General features: G+C 37.8%; 1 protein-coding gene across 1 annotated transcript in view; it reads right to left on the bottom strand.

The window, feature by feature from the left end:
• Window positions 1-15066, bottom strand: part of sppl3 (signal peptide peptidase 3) — a 55698-nt gene extending 40632 nt beyond the window's left edge. Inside the window, exon 1 of the mRNA XM_057818822.1 lies at window positions 14459-15066. Coding sequence (XP_057674805.1) covers window positions 14459-14484 — 26 coding nt within the window. The 5' untranslated portion in view covers window positions 14485-15066. The remainder of the gene's footprint in view (window positions 1-14458) is intronic.
• Window positions 15067-18754: the final 3688 nt, after the last annotated feature.

Below are 18754 nucleotides of genomic sequence, written 5' to 3'. Positions count from 1 at the left end.
TTTTCTTCTGCTTTGACGCTCACGGTGTTTAAAACAGCCTCTCACTTACACAATGAATGTGTTGCCACAGCACACGTCATACTGTGTACTAGGCATTCTGACCATATGATAAACTTGAGCCAAAAATAGCACGGTTTCACGGTATCATGCCATTGCAACAGCAGCTCTAAAAAAAAAAAAACCTTTTTCCATTGAACAGGATTTTTTATTTTTCAAAACATTAGAAAATTGGAACATAATTATAATGTTAAGTTAAAATAAATTAAAAAAAATATATAAAAACAACAAATATTTGAATAAAAATAAAAATAAATGCAGTCCTTTACGTGAGCCTTAACCCACAGCTCAACATTATCACCATCAGAACCAAAATAATTGAATTCTTTTCCACGAAAAGCACATGTGTATGACTCGTGTCATGTTTACATTATACACAGACTTTTTCTCAACACAAACAGTTGCCAAGGAGAAAAAACACCACGTTTTACCACCGCTAGACACACTAAACACCAGAGCTGGGAATCTTTGGGCACCTAACAATTCGATTACGATTACGATTCAGATGGTCCGATTCGATTCTAAAACGATTATTGATGCACCCCCCCCCCTTTTTTTTTTTTTTTTTAATATTTTGTACATTTGTTCCAAAATTGTTCAAAAATACTCTCAGGCTAAACCAAACTACTATTTCAGTATCAAGTTAACATATAGCAGTAAACAAATATACAAAAATAACAGTAAATTAAAAAACTCCAGTCCCCATTCTGTATCAGCAGCTTTAAACTACATTCAATTAATTTAATGTTGTGAATCAACCGTTAAAGTTGTTAAAATTGCTCCCGTTAATCCATAATTTCCCTTTTGTCAACTTTCGACATGTGAAAGTTTTAAAACTATTTTAAAGATAGATTGAAGTCAATATTTTACCGATTTAGGAGTATTTTAGATAAAAAGTTAATTAGGTTTGCTTGAAAGGTTCGCTACAACAGCCTTGCAGAGAAGTGTACTGCTTTAAGATGGCGGCCGTTTACTACGTCTGCATCTAGCTTTTTGTAGATGTGCTGCAAACGCTACCGCTACCATAGTGCATCTAGTCTTATATAAATGATATCTACCGTAACATTATGTGGATGACGTACTTTTGTAGCAGCTTCAGGTATGTTGTTGTGTTTTTTTATCTCGTGGCATGAGTTGAGCAAGAGCCGTGAGTTGAGCATTGGCATTACCCGAGGGGCCGGGTAATGAGAAGCATGATGTTTAGCTACTCTCGCTCCGTTGCTCATTGACAGCGCGGCGTGCTGAGTGTGTTGTACTTCCGCTTTACTTGGCATATTTCAATAATCGGAATTTGGATGTTTGTGAATCGTTCTCGAATCTTCCACGGCCGAATCGCGAATAATCTAAGAATCGGAAATTTTGCACACCTCTACTAAACACGCTGGAGTTAACTCTCGTAGCCGGTGGGGAACCTTCATGACAGTGTTTAATAGAGTTGGGAGTCTTTGGGAACCTAACGATTCGATTACGATACAGAGGCTTCAAATCGATTATAAAACGATTATTGATGCACCCCCTCCCTTTTTTTTTTTCTTTTTTTTTTTTTTTTTTAAATGTTTTGTACATTAGTTCCAAAATTTTTCAAAAATCCTCTCAGGCTAAACCAAACTACTATTTCAGTATGAAGTTAACATATAACAATAAACAAATATATGAAAACAACAGTAAATAAAAAAAACTCCAGTCCCCATTCTGTATCAGCAACTTTAAACTACATTCAATTATTTTAATGTTGTGAATCAACTGTTACAGTTGTTAAAATTGCTCCCGTTATTCCATAATTTCCTTTCTGTCTGCTTTTGATTTTTAAAACTATTTCATCATTTAAAGATAGATTCAAGACAAGATTCTGCCGAGTTAGGAGTAATTTAGATAAAAAGTTAATTAGGTTCACTACAACAGAGCCTTCTAGAGAGGTCTACTGCTTTAAGACGGCGGCTGTTTACTTACGCCGGAAAGTCTGTCATTTCGCATTTCTGTTCAATAATACATGTTCCAACACAGACGTCGTCTGTAATTTTGCATCTAGTTCTACATATATACAATATCTACTGTAGCCGTATGTTTGTAGCAACTAGCAACTGGGTGTTGTTTGTAGCGGCTGTCAGCCGCAGTCAGGTATGATTGTTTTTTTTTATATCTAGCGGCATGAGTTGAACATGATATTTACTCTCGGTCCGTTCCTCATTGCGTCCCAAAGACCGCACTGACTGTGTTTTACTTCCGCTTTACCTGGTATAATCCAATAATCGGAATTTGGATATTTGTGAATCGTTCTCGAATCTTCCACGGCTGAATCGCGAATAATCTAAGAATCGGAAATTTCGCACGCGTGTTTAATAGGGGTGTGACAAATTATCGAAATGGTGATATATCGTGATACTTTGTATCCCAAAAGTTATTGATATGCTCCTGCCAAGAATCGAGATATCATTTTAAAAAGGAGTCAATGTCTAAAAAAAGTAAATAAAAAGGAACCAACAAGTTGCTACCAAAATTTTCCACCATAATAGTGTCTCAGTTAACTCTAAGGCTGCATTGACGGTGCTCAACGCCCAATCCATTTAGACTAGAAACGTTCGTTCATTCGAAACAAGAGCATTTACAGTCATTCTGTCCGATTTTCAGGGCATTTACAGGTCACTTGATGTTCATTTTAGGGCATTTACAGGTCATTTCCTGTTGAGTTTGAGTCACTGCCTATTCATTTTGGTGATTCCCAGGTCACTTCCTGTTATGTAACTCAAGATAAACAGGAAATGACCCATAAAATACCCCAAAATCAACCAGAAGTAACTGAAAATCAACAGGTAAATGACCTTAAATGGCCCAAAATTACCTCATTGCCTGGCATTGGCTGCCACTGACGGCCATAGACGTTCAATCCATTTAAAGTGGGAGGGATGGCAGCGAATGAACATTCGTTCATTCGCTGCCATCCCTCCCAGTTCAAACGGATTGGACGTCTACTAGTGATAAACTCATTCAAATTCACAGCAGAAGCTTGTTTTTCTGTTTATTAGTCGTTTGTGGAATATCATTGAATGATTTCCTGACCAATGCATCGATAATCGTTGTATCGCCATATCGTCAGATCATCCTTATCGTGAGCTTTGTATCGCAAATCGTTTCGTGAGGTACCAAGAGGTTCTCACTCCTAGTGTTTAATAGAGGTGGTAATCTTGGGGCACCTAAACAATTCGATTATGATTCAGAGGCTACGATTCGATTATAAATCGATTACTGATTGCCCCCCCCCTTATAATGTTTCGTACATTACTTCTAAAATTGTTCAAAAATCCTCTCAGGCTAAACCTAACTAATATTTCAGTATCACGTTAACGGTTCAAAACAGCATACAAAATACTCAAGTCCCCTTTCTAGCAGCAGCTTTAAACTCCAATTATTTTAATGTTATGAATCAACCATTAAAGTTGTTAAAATTGCTTCTGTTATTCCATAATTTCCCTTTTACTTTCTACATGTGAACGTTTTAAAACAGTTTTATAATATAGATTCAAGTCAAGATTTTGCCAATTTAGGAGTATTTTAGATAAAAAGTTAATTAGGTTCGCTACAACAATGTTCCAGAGAAGTCTACTGCTTTAAGATGGCAGCTGTTTACTAACGCCAGCAAGTCTGTTATTTCGCATCTAGCTCTCTATACATGTTCTAACGCCGCAGTCGTCTGTCATTTCGCATCTAGTTCTATATATATGTGATATCTACCATAGCATTATGTGGCTGTATGTTTGTAGCAACTAGCAAGTGGGCGTTATTTGTAGCGGCTGTCAGCCGCAGTCAGGTATTATTGTTTTTATATCTAGTGGCATGAGTTGAACATGATATTTACTCTCGGTCCGTTCCTCATTGCGTCCCGAAGACCGCGCTGACTGTGTTTTAGTTTCGCTTTACCTGGTATAATTAAATATTTGAAATTTGGATGTTTGTGAATAGTTCTCGAATCTTCCCAGCTTAATCGCGAATAATAAGAATCGGAAATTTCGCACGCCTCAAGTGTTTGATAACCTTTAATTTTGTATAAATGCGAAATCATATTGAAGGTATTGCCAACTCAGCAGTCACTAGGGCTGCAGCTATCGAATATTTTAGTAGTCGGTTAATCGATAGTTAGTTCGAATAATCGAGTAATCGGATAAGGAACATGAAAAATTTAAATACCTGAGCTGAGCCTCAAATGTTTTTTTTTTTTTTTTTTTTTAAATGAGGATCCATGTACGACAGAAGAACAATTGGCTAACTTACATAGAAAAAGTCTGCCTGCTTAAATACTATAAAATGCTAGTTTTTTTTTTTTTTTTAACAATGCTCTTAACAAATGGTTCAGACACATATTCCCAGAAAAACGGCTAAATATACCTATAAACTAAATTATGAATGCATCAAAAAAACATTAGCTCAAACAAAAACTTAGCTTACATTGGTCTTAACAGGGAGCAGTTGGATTCAGCCATGTGAAAAGAGGCAGAGGGCAGTGTATCCACACCACTTTAATTAAACGAATACTCGAAGCAACAAAATTTAATTTGAATATTTTTTTCTAATCGAATACTCGAGTTAATCGATTAATCGTTGCAGCACTAGCAGCCAACCTTCACAAACATATTTTACATGCCCGTTGGCCCTCCTCCTCTAAGCTCCCGGCCGAAAACGGCCGATGACGGAAAATTGTTGCAGTTTTGAAACTGTGATATTTTCATTCCACGGTATACCTTGAAACCGGTAATCGGCACATGTCTAATCTAGGGCTGTCCCAAACGACTAATTTCCTCCCGATTAGTCAGCCGACTACTTTTACGATTAGTCGACTTATCTAATAATTTTTTTTTTTTCTACTTTAATAATGAATTTTTTGTTGAAGCTTATTAATTCACAAAAACATTTTGGAACACCTACATTCTTTATTAATGTATAAATAAATAACTAACATAAATATCAATAATAAATCACAAACAATGAGGTCAAATGCTGTAGTAGAGGGCACACTGAAATATTACCACCATTATTTTGAATGAAAGGCACACATACTCACAGTAATAAAAATTAAATATATAATATTAATTTTACAGTATACTACTATATGTATATACACAATACTTTATAATATAAAGTAACTAACGTTAGTGCAGTCATGGATTACAGTAAGCAGGCCAGTGCTGTTTCCATGTATATTTTTATTATATTATGTATATACAGGATATATGTATATATTTTCCCCAAGTGGGAGCTTCCATGATCCTACTAAATGTAATAGTAATAAAAAAAATATATTATATATATATATATAATAACTATATCATATATATTAATTATTTTATTACATTTATAAAATGTATTTATAATTTATAAAATTGCACGTTGATACGACGCACATAACGGTAACTTCCATTTTAAAAAATCGTTAGAAAGTTGTATGGATTTACAATCCGCTAACTTGTTGTTTCTTGTTGTCTTCGAAAATTATACTTGGGTGACGGCGCTTCAAGTGTTCGTTCATAGCCGACGTGCTACCGTGGTATGCAAGCTCAGCTTAGCTAAGAGTATACACAGTGGCACCCTCCATATTTTCCTTGAAAAAATTCCAGGCTCTGGCTATTCTGGTCCGCTTTTTTGGCTTCATGCCACTTTTACGTGTCACCAATTCTGCCCTTTTTGGAAATTGGCGGTGTTTTCAACTCCTCGCTGTAGTGAGGAGCGAACCGGTGAGTCACTTGGCTCGTTGTCGTCGGTTCGTCCGATTTCCTCCTCAGGAAGGCGGCGGCGTGCATAAAAACACCGAGAAGCGTCGGATGGCTCTTTATTGACTTTTATTGACCAAAACAAAAACGTGGGGGGCGGCCACTGAACTCCGCGCTACCCGCGCAGTTTCCCAACTCACCGATCCGCTCCCTCTCTCTCGCTCCCCCACTTTCTTCCTCTTTGCTCAATCTGACAATGCCGGTCACATTGAAATAACAGCAGCTCCCTTGGGGGTGCCAGTAACAACCGCTTTCATCGCGAGCGCCTGCCATTCTTAACTTTATCCGTATGTAAAATTTTTTTTAACCCGTCATTACCCGTTGACGGTATGTTTTGCCCGTCGACGCATTTACATCATCGATGAATGTCGACGTCATCGATGACCTCGACAACATCGACTAGTCGGAACAGCTCTGGTCTAATCGCAATATATCGCAAACCCCACCAAAGTCGTAATGTCAGCTTTTTCCAATATCGTTCAGCCCTAGTCTGGGCCACTATGGCTTGGCTATTTGGCACATGAACAGATAAAATAACCACTTTATTTTCCCTGAGGTATCATTCGAACCCTAGAGTGGGATCCTAGCAACGTTTTAACATCCAGCAGCATCAAAAACACATGGGGGTAAATTCTTTTGAGATAAAAAAAATAAAAATAAATAAATAAAAAAGCTCTATTCTATTGTGTTACCTACCTGAGAAGAAAATGAGTAACATTAATATGTACCTGAGCAGCCAGACTGACAACCAACAGTAACTTGTATAACAATTAATGTGGTGTTATAAGCACCTAAAACTGTTAAACGTGAAGTTTCATTTAGAAGGGGAATATTTGTGGGTTTTGGTAACTATGTAAAAGATGAGGTTAAAGGCACATCTGCCATTAAGCAAATCATGCTTACTCTTAAATTACCCAGCTAAGATGCCGTTTTTCTGAGAATTTCATGCAAATGCGTACAAAACTCCCAGCAGAAAGAGATCAGCATCCTCTATGAGCAAGCGCCAGCACTGCTGCACTTTGTTAGGTGAGTAAATATCACCCAAGGCTAAAGATGCTGGTGTGACACATCAGCGCGCAAGAGGTGTTCAAATGAGACTGATGTCTGATTCTATTGGTGAGGCTAAACTGATGATATTGTGTGCGCCAGCGATGAAACAAGAAAGCAGGGATTTTTACATTCTGAAAAAGACAATTGTAATATTTAATCAGAAATTACACGATCTGTAAAGTAAAGAACATACGACTGAGTCATCGCTTAATTATCCATCCTCCCATTCCTGGCTGCTTGCAAACTGGAGAAAATTGCCAGGCCACTAATTGTTCGTGCCACTTTTCTTACAAATATTGTTGAGTTATCCCTGACAAATGGTTGGTGAGAAATGGATAAGGATTTGACAACCCAAGCAACTAGAACAGTAGAAGATGAATCCATGCTGATTGTTTAGCTAATTTGAAATTTATAGACATATAAGCACTCAAATTCACAGTCCCCTTTCGCAACTGTGGTTCAGTGATGTGCAACCAACTATGATTAGAAGCCATGCATCCTGTTCAATTAAAATACAAGTAGTCCCTGGGTTACGAACGAGTGCCGTTCCTACGTTGGCGACGTAACCTGAATTTCTGCGCAAGTCAGAATTAACCCTTTAAGTACCCCTAAATCTCAAAATAACTACCCAAAAACACGTATTATACACCGTATTATTAAAATAAAGTAAAAAATAAGACACTGCACCTACCATAGAGACACTGTTACGTGACCTAAAAGTGAAAAAAAAAGGACTGGAGACAAAATGGCGGATGAGAATCCGGCGTCACAAAGTCGAAATCACCTAAATCGGGTACGCCGTAACACGGGGACTAACTATAGCTGGATTGCTTGCTGTCTGCACCATGCTTCTTGACATAATGAGTAGAGATGTCATTAGTTATGCAAATTACACTCTTGAAAATATGGCGGCTTACATCCACAGCTTGTCTGCAAATGGAAAATGTGTTTAAATAAGTGTGACTTATGTTTTCTTTCTTTTGAACAAATCAAGCTGTTGCTTCAATAAGTGTTAAAAAAAAAAAAAAAAAATCGCAAATTCCGTCCATAATAGACGAATGACCTTATCTTCATAAATCATGTAATCTTGATGTCAATCCAGTGCGGGTTATTTGTTGATTTATTTGGGTTAATAGGTAACACTTTGAAAGCGGCGTCATAAGACTGACAAAAGTCCGCCTTAATTATGACATGACACTATCATGGGCATGAATGAATGCTTATGACAGATGTCATTCAGTGTCATCCGGCAAATTATATCACAAACTCCATTTATGTCTTGCTCAGATCTCAAAAATAAGATAATTTGCTGAATGCACTGTGAAATATTTATTTTTTTTTACAAATGAAATGCCTCAATGAATCTTTTTTTTTTTTCTTATGAAAGGTTTTCAAATGCTTTATTGGTGGATTTTCTTAAGTTAAAGCGCCACACAGGAATTAAAAAATGTAATTGTGTAAGCAGGATCTGTGTATTATTCTTATTATTTAATTACAGGTATTTTAGCTCATTTCAATTTATTTTATTTAAATGGGCTATTATTTATTTTATTATGTGTTTGTATTTTACAAATGTCATATAGTATTCATTTATATTGTATATTTTTTGTTTTATAACTTTAGTTCCTATGTGAATATTAGTTCCTACTTGTTTTGTTGTAGTAGGAGGGTTTTGTATTGAACACGGGGCCGTGTTGGTTATCATTATAGCAGAGAAGACAACTGTAAATCAACAAAGACAAGTCAACTATGACCCTATCTACCACTCAGGAGATCTGATGGACTCAAAAAGTAGGTTACGATTGCATATTAGTTTGAAAATCGACCGGATCCACCGTATTTTTACACGAGTGACTTCCGGTCTGCTAGCTAATAGTATTGACGCAGGAGGGCCGCGTCTCGCGTCAAATAAATAAACTCTGCCGTTCTTTTCGCGTGCATTGCGTTGAGCCGCGTCTAACACCCGGCCGCGCTGCGACTGGTGTGCATTGGCTGATTGACTTTAACAGCCGCGATTCACTGCGTTCTCGCGACGGCCATGTTGTTGCGCCGTTGACGTTTCTAATTTACTGTCCTACCGTGTTGGTCCTCATTATCGTAGAGAAAACGGAGTAAATATAATCAACACAAAGAAACTGTAACCCGATCGACTCACAGCCTTGAAAAGTAAGGGTTACATTAAGTCAGAAACTCGTTCGGTACGACTCCGTTCCGAACCGAGCACCAAGTACCGAAACGGTTCAATTCCAATACATATATCGTTACACCCTTAATAACTAGCAATTAATGAAACAACAGGAACAGTAACTGAAGAAATAATTAGCACAGAACATGAATTTTGATTATTATTTACATCTGTAGTGCTGCAGTGCATGCTAGGAGGCATGTTGGATGACAAGTTTTAACGGCAGGTGGCAGCAGAGGTTGACTGTCTCCCAATGAGAGGAATGATGGCCAAATGAAGTTTTCTGAAGCAATGAAGCTTTGCAGCCAATTGGCTTAAAGCTTCATGGTGGTTCATTTGGTATTGTGACAGTCTTAAGATACCACTTTCAAATCAAGTGTTCCCAGTTAATATCTTTGGGTGTAAATATCTTATAATTCAGTGAGGACAGCTGTGGCTCATACTCCGATGCGGCTTATCTATGAAAAAATGGCATTTTCGTGTCATATTTAATGGGTGGCGGCTTATAGTTAGGTGCGCCTTATAGTCCGAAAATTAAGGTAGTTGTTTGCGGATTGCTCCATATCATACATTTGATTTAAAATGAAAGCCAGTTTTCTTTTCCCAAGCAAAAAAATACAAACAAGGTCATCGGTGAAAAAAAAAATTCTTGGTAAGTGTAAAGATAAACCAAACTAAAGACAATCGGGATATTTTGTCTCGACTAGGGATGGAGCCGACCCAACCCATTATCAGTGTTATGTTTTATGTTGAAATGACTCCACAAGTGATTCCCTCTGGGCTGCGCAGCTACCTGCTCACAAAAATGTGAAATGGATTTCCTCAAAGAGGAAAGAGGTCTGTCTCAACGAGAGGCGGACTAATGAGACCCTCTTCCGTTTGCAAAAAGCATTCCACCGGAGGCAGACGATGGAATTTTTCCAATGAACAGGATTCCCTGTTTTCTGACTACCTTTTCGGATTTTGCATATTATTTGCTTGAAGTTAGGATCTTAGTAAACCCTGATATAAAATCAACACAAATTATTAGAATAATGGGAACAAAGCTCTCTATATCAATGCATCCCTAGTCTTCACTAAGCAGGTCCAACGCACAACAACCTTATAAGGCGATCCTATGAGAAGATCTTTGTGTATGAGGCGTATATTTGTGTATGAGGCGTATCAAGAGTAGATTTGCCTCAATAATATGGTTCGAAACTGGTTGGGTCTGACAATCTTAAATAATAAATGAGGTCAATATTTACGAGTAAAACTCTTAACGTGTGCGGTGAATGCAGACGATTCCCTAGGCAAGATGCTGTGAGGTAGAATGGAATGCAATAAAAAAAAAATTTTAAATGCCCTGCCTGATGAATAAGGAAGCAGGCGTAAATTAAAAAACAATCATGTCTTCCTTGATGTTGTTTTTGCAGTAAAGTTGCTTCCATAAACAGCAAGAAATATTTTCCAAAACAAATATTTTTTCCTGACAAGATCACCAATTTAGAACACTCCTGCCTAGGCTTTTCTGTCCTCTCAGAAGTGTCAGCACATCCTAGTTTTTGTGAGATCACGCCTGATCATGCTAGATTTCTGTCTGACGGACCAGATTGTCCATCAGCGTTGGATCAGGATCTTGTATGTTGTTTTGAGATTATCAGAGCACTCAGTACGACCAAACCTGTTAAATGCCAGGTTTATTTCTAACTAACTAGGCTTTTTTTTGTCCTCAATTAAAACTTTTTAATTTTAGCTTGCCTTGACACTGTATTCATCTCTACTTCATTTTGATAGTGACATGACTATACAAGTTGTCTAACGATACCGACTAGAGCTGAAACGATTCCTCGAATAATTAGAGTAACTCGATTTAAAAAATTAATCGAGGAATTTTCTCCGCCTCGAGGAATTGTTTAATTTTGCCAGCTCTAAGCATGATATTTTGCCCAAACTACTTTTAATGTGGCACAAAGCGCTGACGTCGCGTGCGTACCAGAAGAAGTGAGAGGCAACGGGTATATTTGATATTAACCACGCATGAATATCGAGGTATCGACGAAGAAGCAGACGAAAGTGAAGAAAAAGGCACCAAGAAAAAGCAGAAAAAGTCAAAACTGGGAACATTTCAAGCTGGAGACCAAGGCAAACACTGTTTCATGTATTCATTGTAAGTCAGCTCTTGCCTAACACTACCCCCGCCCGGTCCCGGCTACCTGCGGCCCTCCCGACGCTTCTGCACCGATGACCGCCCCGAAACCCGGGCCAGGCGCCACCCGCCCGCCTAGCCCCTGCTCCACCGAAGGCACCCAATTTACCCCCAGCGCGAAGGAGCGATAATAGGGACAAGGTAAAATTAAGCTAACGTAGTGCTAATAAATAGGAGATTAACATTACTATACCTTGCTAACGTGATGTTAGCCCTGCAGTTTCTATTAATTATGACTACTGTCAATGCGTGGCTAACGCGTCTTTCATACAGGCTAAACACAGAGCTGTAGAGTGATGAGAGTGTAAAATAAAAACATAATAAAGCTAACTGTCAATTTTAGCTCGGTGGTCATTAATGGATAAAACATCAAGTAGCACTGGTGTCCAATGTGCTCCAATACAGCAGGTATCATACATTTATTTTGAACACTGCAAAAACTCAAAATCCTATCAGGACTTACAATTTGAACTTAAAACTTAACTAGAACTTAAAAAGCTTGAGAAAATGGAAATTCAATTGAAACACATGGGGAAGACATCTAACTTTTAAGTGATGTTATCAACCGTAATGACATTTTTAGTAGGGCTGTCAAACGATTAAAATTTTTAATCGAGTTAATCACAGCTTAAAAATTAATTAATCTTAATCGCAATTCAAACCATCTGTAAAATATGCCATATTTTTCTGTAAATTATTGTTGGAATGGAAAGAGAAGCCACAAGATGGATATATACATTCAACATACTGTACGTAAGTACTGTATTTGTTTATTATAACAATAAATCAACAAGATGGCATTGACATTATGAACATTCTGTTAAAGCGATCCATGGATAGAAAGACTTGCAGTTCTTAAAAGATAAATGTTAGTACAAGTTATAGAAATTTTATATTAAAACCCCTCTTAATGTTTTCGTTTCAATAAAGTTTGTAAAATTTTCAATCAAAAAAATAAACTAGCCATTGTTGTCAATAATAATTATGGAGCTGAAGCCTGAAACCCATAAAATCAGTCGCACTCAAGCGCCAGCAGAGGGCGGAAAAACCAAAAAACACAAGTAACAAGTGGAAATTACACTTTGCTGTCATTTTAATCTGTTTGAGCGGGGCGTGTGCGTTAAATGCATCAAATATTTTAACGTGATTAATTTTGAAAAATTAACTAACGCCCATTAACGCGATAATTTTGACAGCCCTAATTTTTAGCTATAAAAAATAAGATCTTTTTGAAATACTAGCTTAGGTTTCTTGAGTGAAAGCAGTAAATTTATTTTTCTAGTCACATCAGAGGTGAAATTGTTGGTTTTTCAACAATATTCATCTAAAATAAAGACCATTTTGATTGTCTAAAATTGGTTCAATATTAAGTGAAATGTCTTGTTTTTTCATGTATACTTATAATTGCTCTTTACCTAAAATTGAAAAAAAGTTTTATCCGATTACTAGGTTAATCGATGGAATTTTCAGGAGAATACCGTAATTTTCGGACTATAAGGCGCACCTGACTCTAAGCCGCCACCCACCAAATTTGACACGAAAACGACATGTTCATAGATAAGCCGCAACGGGCTGTAAGCTGCAGCTGTCCTCACTGTATTATGGGATATTTACACAAAAAAATATTGACCATTATCACTGTATCGACATCATAAGACTGTCATAAGACCAAATGAACCACCATGAAGCTTTGAACCAATTGGCTGCAAACCTCTGTTGCTTCAAGAAGCTTCATTTGGCCATCACTGCTCCATTGGGGGAGACAGTCAACCTCTGCTGCCACCTGCTGTCAACACTGTTGTTGTCCAACATGCCTCCTAGCATGCATTGCCGCACTACAGAGTTAAACAACAATCAAAATTCATGTTCTGTGCTAATTATTTCCTCAGTTACTATTAAAGTTATTTCATTAATTGCTAGTTATGGTATGGTATTATTAACACTTCATTTGACAGCCAATCATAATTATGACATCACACAGATATGAGCATTAATGAATGCTTATCACATGTCATTTAGTGTTATCCAGAAAATTATCTCTCTTTTGAATGGATGTAAAAGATCCGAGCTGGACATAAATGGAGTTAGTGACTTAATTTGCCAGATGACTCTTAATGACATCTGTCTTGAGTATTCAGTAATGCCCATGACAGTGTCATGTCCTAATTGTGACGATCTTTTGACGCCGCTGTCAAACAAAATGTTACCAACTACTAAACCAAATAAATCAACAAATAAACTGCACTGGACTATAAACCTTGGGATTCAAAATGACGGAAAAAAGTAGCGGCTTATAGTCCAAAAATTATGGTACTCTATTAGTAAAACATTCATAGCTACAGCCCTAATACCAAGCCTGCAAATAAAGCGAAGCACCCTAAAATATAAGCCTGGTCATTGAGTTGAGGGACCACCGAACACCCAATTCAAATCGTTTTAACGTGCAGAATTTTCTCAATTACATATTCACACAAAGTTGCTGAGATGGCAAACGTTCACTACATGCGGCCTCAGCGAAGTATTGATAATTTTCATTCAAGGGGCGTGATGAAATGATCACGTCATCTAAATCGAGTCTCATCCTTCAGGGTGACTTCAGGTGTTCGTATCCCTCAACACCTGTTCAAACCGTGATGTTCGACAACCTGTCGAGTGTCATTTTGAGCCACTTTTGCCACGATTTGGTTAGCTTTTAGCCCCCCATAAGAGGACCCATTGTTATTATGTGTGGCTCGTCGATGTGCGCTGGCCCTCTCTCTCATCAGCTAACGCTAATTTGTTTGCACGGCTAACTTGACCACTAATCAGCTTATCGCTCCCGTGCATTGTCGCGTTGTCCCATATTAGAAAATAAAACTCACACGTAATATGAAAAACTAACATGAACGCATAATTGTCGTATTAAAATGTGATAGTTGACGAGGTGAATTAGCTGTTCGGCTAACTAGTTAGCATTCGTTCACAATAGCACCATTGGAATTGACCTCAGTTGAATGGCGTTAGCACGGCAACATCATTAGCAGCGGTCGGCTAACAACATTTATTTTGCTCCCATTAGAAATTTTATACATGTGACATGTTTTTCTCGGACATTGGGTGAATATATGATAGTTTGGTACGGGGAGAAAAGGCGTCTATTCATGAGTGGCATTGCCAGAAACAACACTGTAGGCTAGGTGGCTAACGGTAGCGGGCAGCGCTATGCCCGTTCGCACTCACCAAGATGAGTAGCCTTGCTCCGCCATATCGCCGACAACAGTGGGGCTCCGCTACTGTGGCTCAAACGGATTCGGGTCCACGGCGAGGACCCGTTGGGACCTCGAAGGAACTGGGGGTCGGGGTGCTCTTTCGGCGTTTCCCTTATGGTCCGTCGCCCTAGCGGCTACTTGTCGATGACAACACGATGATGCATCCTGACGGCAGTTAGCCGAGCCACTAGCCGAATATCGTGCACTCGAAACGGCTCCAGTGAATAGGATTGCTGTGGTTAGGTCTACGAGACAAAAGCACCCCCGAAACAGCAACACAAAACGTTGTTTACGCTCGTCGCTGCCCCCAGCCGAGAAGGCTCGGTCTCCAGCAATGCTTACACCCACTGTAAATCCATATTCAGCTCGATGGTGCCCGGAAAAAAACGGTTGCTCCTCAAGTCTCCAGCCTTCGCTGTTATGGAAGACGTTTGGCTTTGTTGTCTATAACGAGAGAGGCGGGGGCGCGCGTAGAGGGCTTTGCAAGTAGGACGAACACTGGGAACGTTTTTGTGACACCCGAAAGCCTAACAAAATGGACATCGTATGCACTAATAGATCGGCGCAGGTCTCAACGCGCTCAAAACAACCAATTTAGATCTTTTTGACAGATAATTAGATAGCGACCATTCCTTTAAAAACGATCTTAGGAGAGCTGAGTATTCCCTAAATATTTTGGTGAGTGCTACAAAAACAACAACTCAAAAGACGTATGCTTATTTTAGAAGACTTAGATAAACAAGTCTAAGTCTTTTTTTTTCTCCTCCAGATTTGACATACACGAAAAAGAATATTTGTTTTCATACGCTTGCTCGATTTGGAACGTTGTATGTTTTGTTATCTTGTACATGCAGTTTTTATAAGTTGCCTGAGGCAATCGTGAAGCGGTCAACTTCGAGCCCTACCCAAAGAGCGTTCCATTGGGTGCGCCTCCTACCTTCCCTACTACAAACAGGTCGGACGGTCCGACTTTTGGGGCGGGGGGGGCACAACTTGTTAATGACCCCGAAACGCAGCGTCAGCAATAAAAATAACTTACAAGAATATTTATAACAAGGGCGTAGGTTTGCATAGGGACGGGGTAGGGACATTACACCACCAACTTTTAGGGATGCTCAATTTGTCCCCAGCGGCGTCGCGACCCATTAGGCAAACCAGGCAATTGCCTAGGACCCCCAGCCAGCAGGGGCCTCAAGAGGGCCAACAGATTTAGCACACGCAGATTCACTGCCCATCCGTAGCAACATATGTAGGGAGTGTTTCAATGTCATGGAATCATTTGGCAGATTATCTAATGATTCTGTTATCTATCCCAATTAGCACTAACCATGTCACGAAGATTGTACATGTTTAAGAAATTCCAATCGACTATTAATTCCACATGACTGTTAAAAGACTCAACAAGTACTCTCTAGAAAGTACATGCCAGGTTGTTTTATGTTGATTTTCACAGGCCACCTCATTATTCATGTGACTACTTAAAGAAATGGTGGTTTAAAAAAAAAAAAAAAAAAAAAAAAGTCTATTAATGGGTCTATTCTATTCCTCGTCGAATACTCTATAAGAAAAATATTACACATATGCATCTAAAATAACCCTAAACAATTTTATTAGCAAATTTAATACTCATTTCAGTCGGTAGTCCACCAATCAGTGGTTTTTACGGAATAATTTGAATTTGGTGGGTCGTAGGGCCAATCTGACTACTGATTTCACACAAAGGTATATACCTCCGCATCCGATGGTGGTATTTTTGTGTTGCTACTCTTTCTTCTATTGCTCCAAGTCCAACTATCCCCCATTACTTGCACACGCTCGAAGATCCCCATGTTGCTTGTTGCCTGGGGCCCCCGGGGACCCTTGCTACGCCTCTGTTTGTCCCCACCAAATTTTAAGCTACCTTATTTGTTTGTTTAGTTATATAGGTAATTTAAATTGTCTTCCAATATATTGTATGGATAGAATTGACCCTACCATTATTAAGTGAATTACTGTCATTATGTTCAGACTTACCCTCTTCACTCGCTGAATGAGCCTGTCCATTTTTTTCCCTCTCAAACGCACGCTTGATCGGCTGATGACTAGAACCCCCACATTCACACAATCCTAACAGAAATACATGTCTATATGCCGCCTCCTCCGCCCTTTTTGAAGAGGAGGGATATTAGAAGTTTTTTGTTTTTTTTCCCGGCCGGCAGCAGCAACCACAGTAAGTAATGTAAAAAGTAGGGCTGTCAAAATTATCGCGTTAACGGGCGATAATTAATTTTTTTAATTAATCACGTTAAAATATTTGACGCAACTAATGCACAAATGACCCGCTCAGATTAAAATGACAGCACAGTGAAATGTGTACTTGTTGTGTTTTTCGGAGTTTTGTCGCCCTCTGCTGGCACTTGGGTGCGACTGATTCAGCACCCATGAGCATTGATGGCTCAACAATGGCGGGCTACTAGTTTATTTTTTGATTGAAATTTTTACAAATTTTATTAAAATGAAAGCATTAAGAGGGGTTTTAATATAAAATTTCTATAACTTGTACTAACATTTATCTTTTAAGAAGTACAAGTCTTTCTATCCATGGATCGCTTTAACAGAATGTTAATAATGGTAATGCCATCTTGTTAATTTATTGTTATAATAAAGAAATACAGTACTTATGTACCGTATGATGAATGTATATATCCATCTTGTGTTTTATCTTTCCATTCCAACAATAATTTACAGAAAAATATGGCATATTTTAGAGATGGTTTGAATTGCGATTAATTGCGATTAATTATGATTAATTCATTTTTTAGCTGTAATTAACTCGATTAAACATTTTAATCATTTGACACCCCTAGTAAAAAGACGTCAGTGTTGTGGAGTCGGGGAACACACCACTAATTTATTGACTGAAAGTCCGACCTGCATCAGAGTTAGCGTAGTATTAAACACTGTGAACTTGCTAACCTGTAAATTTGAGTAGAAAGCTGCTGAGAGAGATGTATTCCTGTACGTTTTCTTCTGTTAACTTTAATTCAACTGTGCATTTTGTGCATTTATTCCCTCATTAAAATTTATATATTTTCTACATCATTGAAGCAAACATTTTGAAGAATGACTTTCTCCCATGAAAATAGGTTTAACTTTTTTCACTTTACGTATGAACCAGCTATTTTTGAGAAATATATCCAATCTGTTTGGTCTTATTAATGTCCCGTCCCCAGCAAAAGTGTACATGCAGTTTATGCTGCTATAGCGTCCCTATCAATGTTGAGACCAAACCTATGCCCTTGATTTATAATAATAAGATGACAATGAACGTTTTTTGTTTCTCATCATTCTTGAGGGGAATTCTAAATCAGGGTGCTTAGGCAATACTTTTCACCTAGATCGTCAACCATTGAATATGGTACGCCCGCCGGTGTCGTGCCAATGTAGTTACGCAGGTCAAAAATTGTATCCCCTTGGAGGAGCCATATGGAGGTGGATTTGTGTCTTTAGTATTCAATCAAAAAAAAAGTTGCTTCAATCCAAAAAAATGTGTCTGACTGCAAAAATAAATTTAAAACTCAAAACAATGCATGTGAAAGCTATTTTTCTCAGATTTATTTTGGGCTTGGATTCAAGTTTTTTTTTTTGATTGAACCAACTTTTTTGATTGAAGTAATGTTGATTTGTGTTTGGGCCACATTTTGGCTAGGAGGTTTTTGTCTTTAATATTCAATCAAAAAATAAGTTGCATCAAGAAATATATATTTTTTTAAAAATCGCTTCAATCAAAAAAAGAAAAAATTCAATCATAGAAAGCGTTTTTGAATACGAACAAATATTTGAGATTGAAAAATTTGCATTTGAACACTTAATTTTTCATTGAAAAAGTTTTCTTTGATTGAAGCAATCCTTTTTGTGTTTGGGCCATATTATGGGTAGGACATTTGTGTCTAAATTATTCAATCCCAAATAAGGTTGCGTCATTAAAAAAATATTTTCAATCAAAGAAAAAAATCATTTGAAAAATCCCCTAATTTATTGTTATTATTTTTTTGAAAATTACATGCAAAGCAAATGACCATCTAAGGTGTTAGTCACATGATCTGTTCAAAAAATAATTTTGACCCATTATAAATATATATATTTTTTGTTCATTTCCTTCATTTATGTTGCAGTTTTATTGTTTTGCAACTTTTATATATATCGTAGGGCTGTCAAACGATTAAAATTTTTTAATCAAGTTAATCACAGTTTAAAAATGAATTAATCGTAATTAATCGCAATTCAA

The sequence above is a fragment of the Corythoichthys intestinalis genome, chromosome 17, assembly GCF_030265065.1.
Source record: "Corythoichthys intestinalis isolate RoL2023-P3 chromosome 17, ASM3026506v1, whole genome shotgun sequence".
In the NCBI taxonomy this organism is placed as follows: domain Eukaryota; kingdom Metazoa; phylum Chordata; class Actinopteri; order Syngnathiformes; family Syngnathidae; genus Corythoichthys; species Corythoichthys intestinalis.
This window is presented reverse-complemented; position numbering and strand designations above follow the sequence as displayed.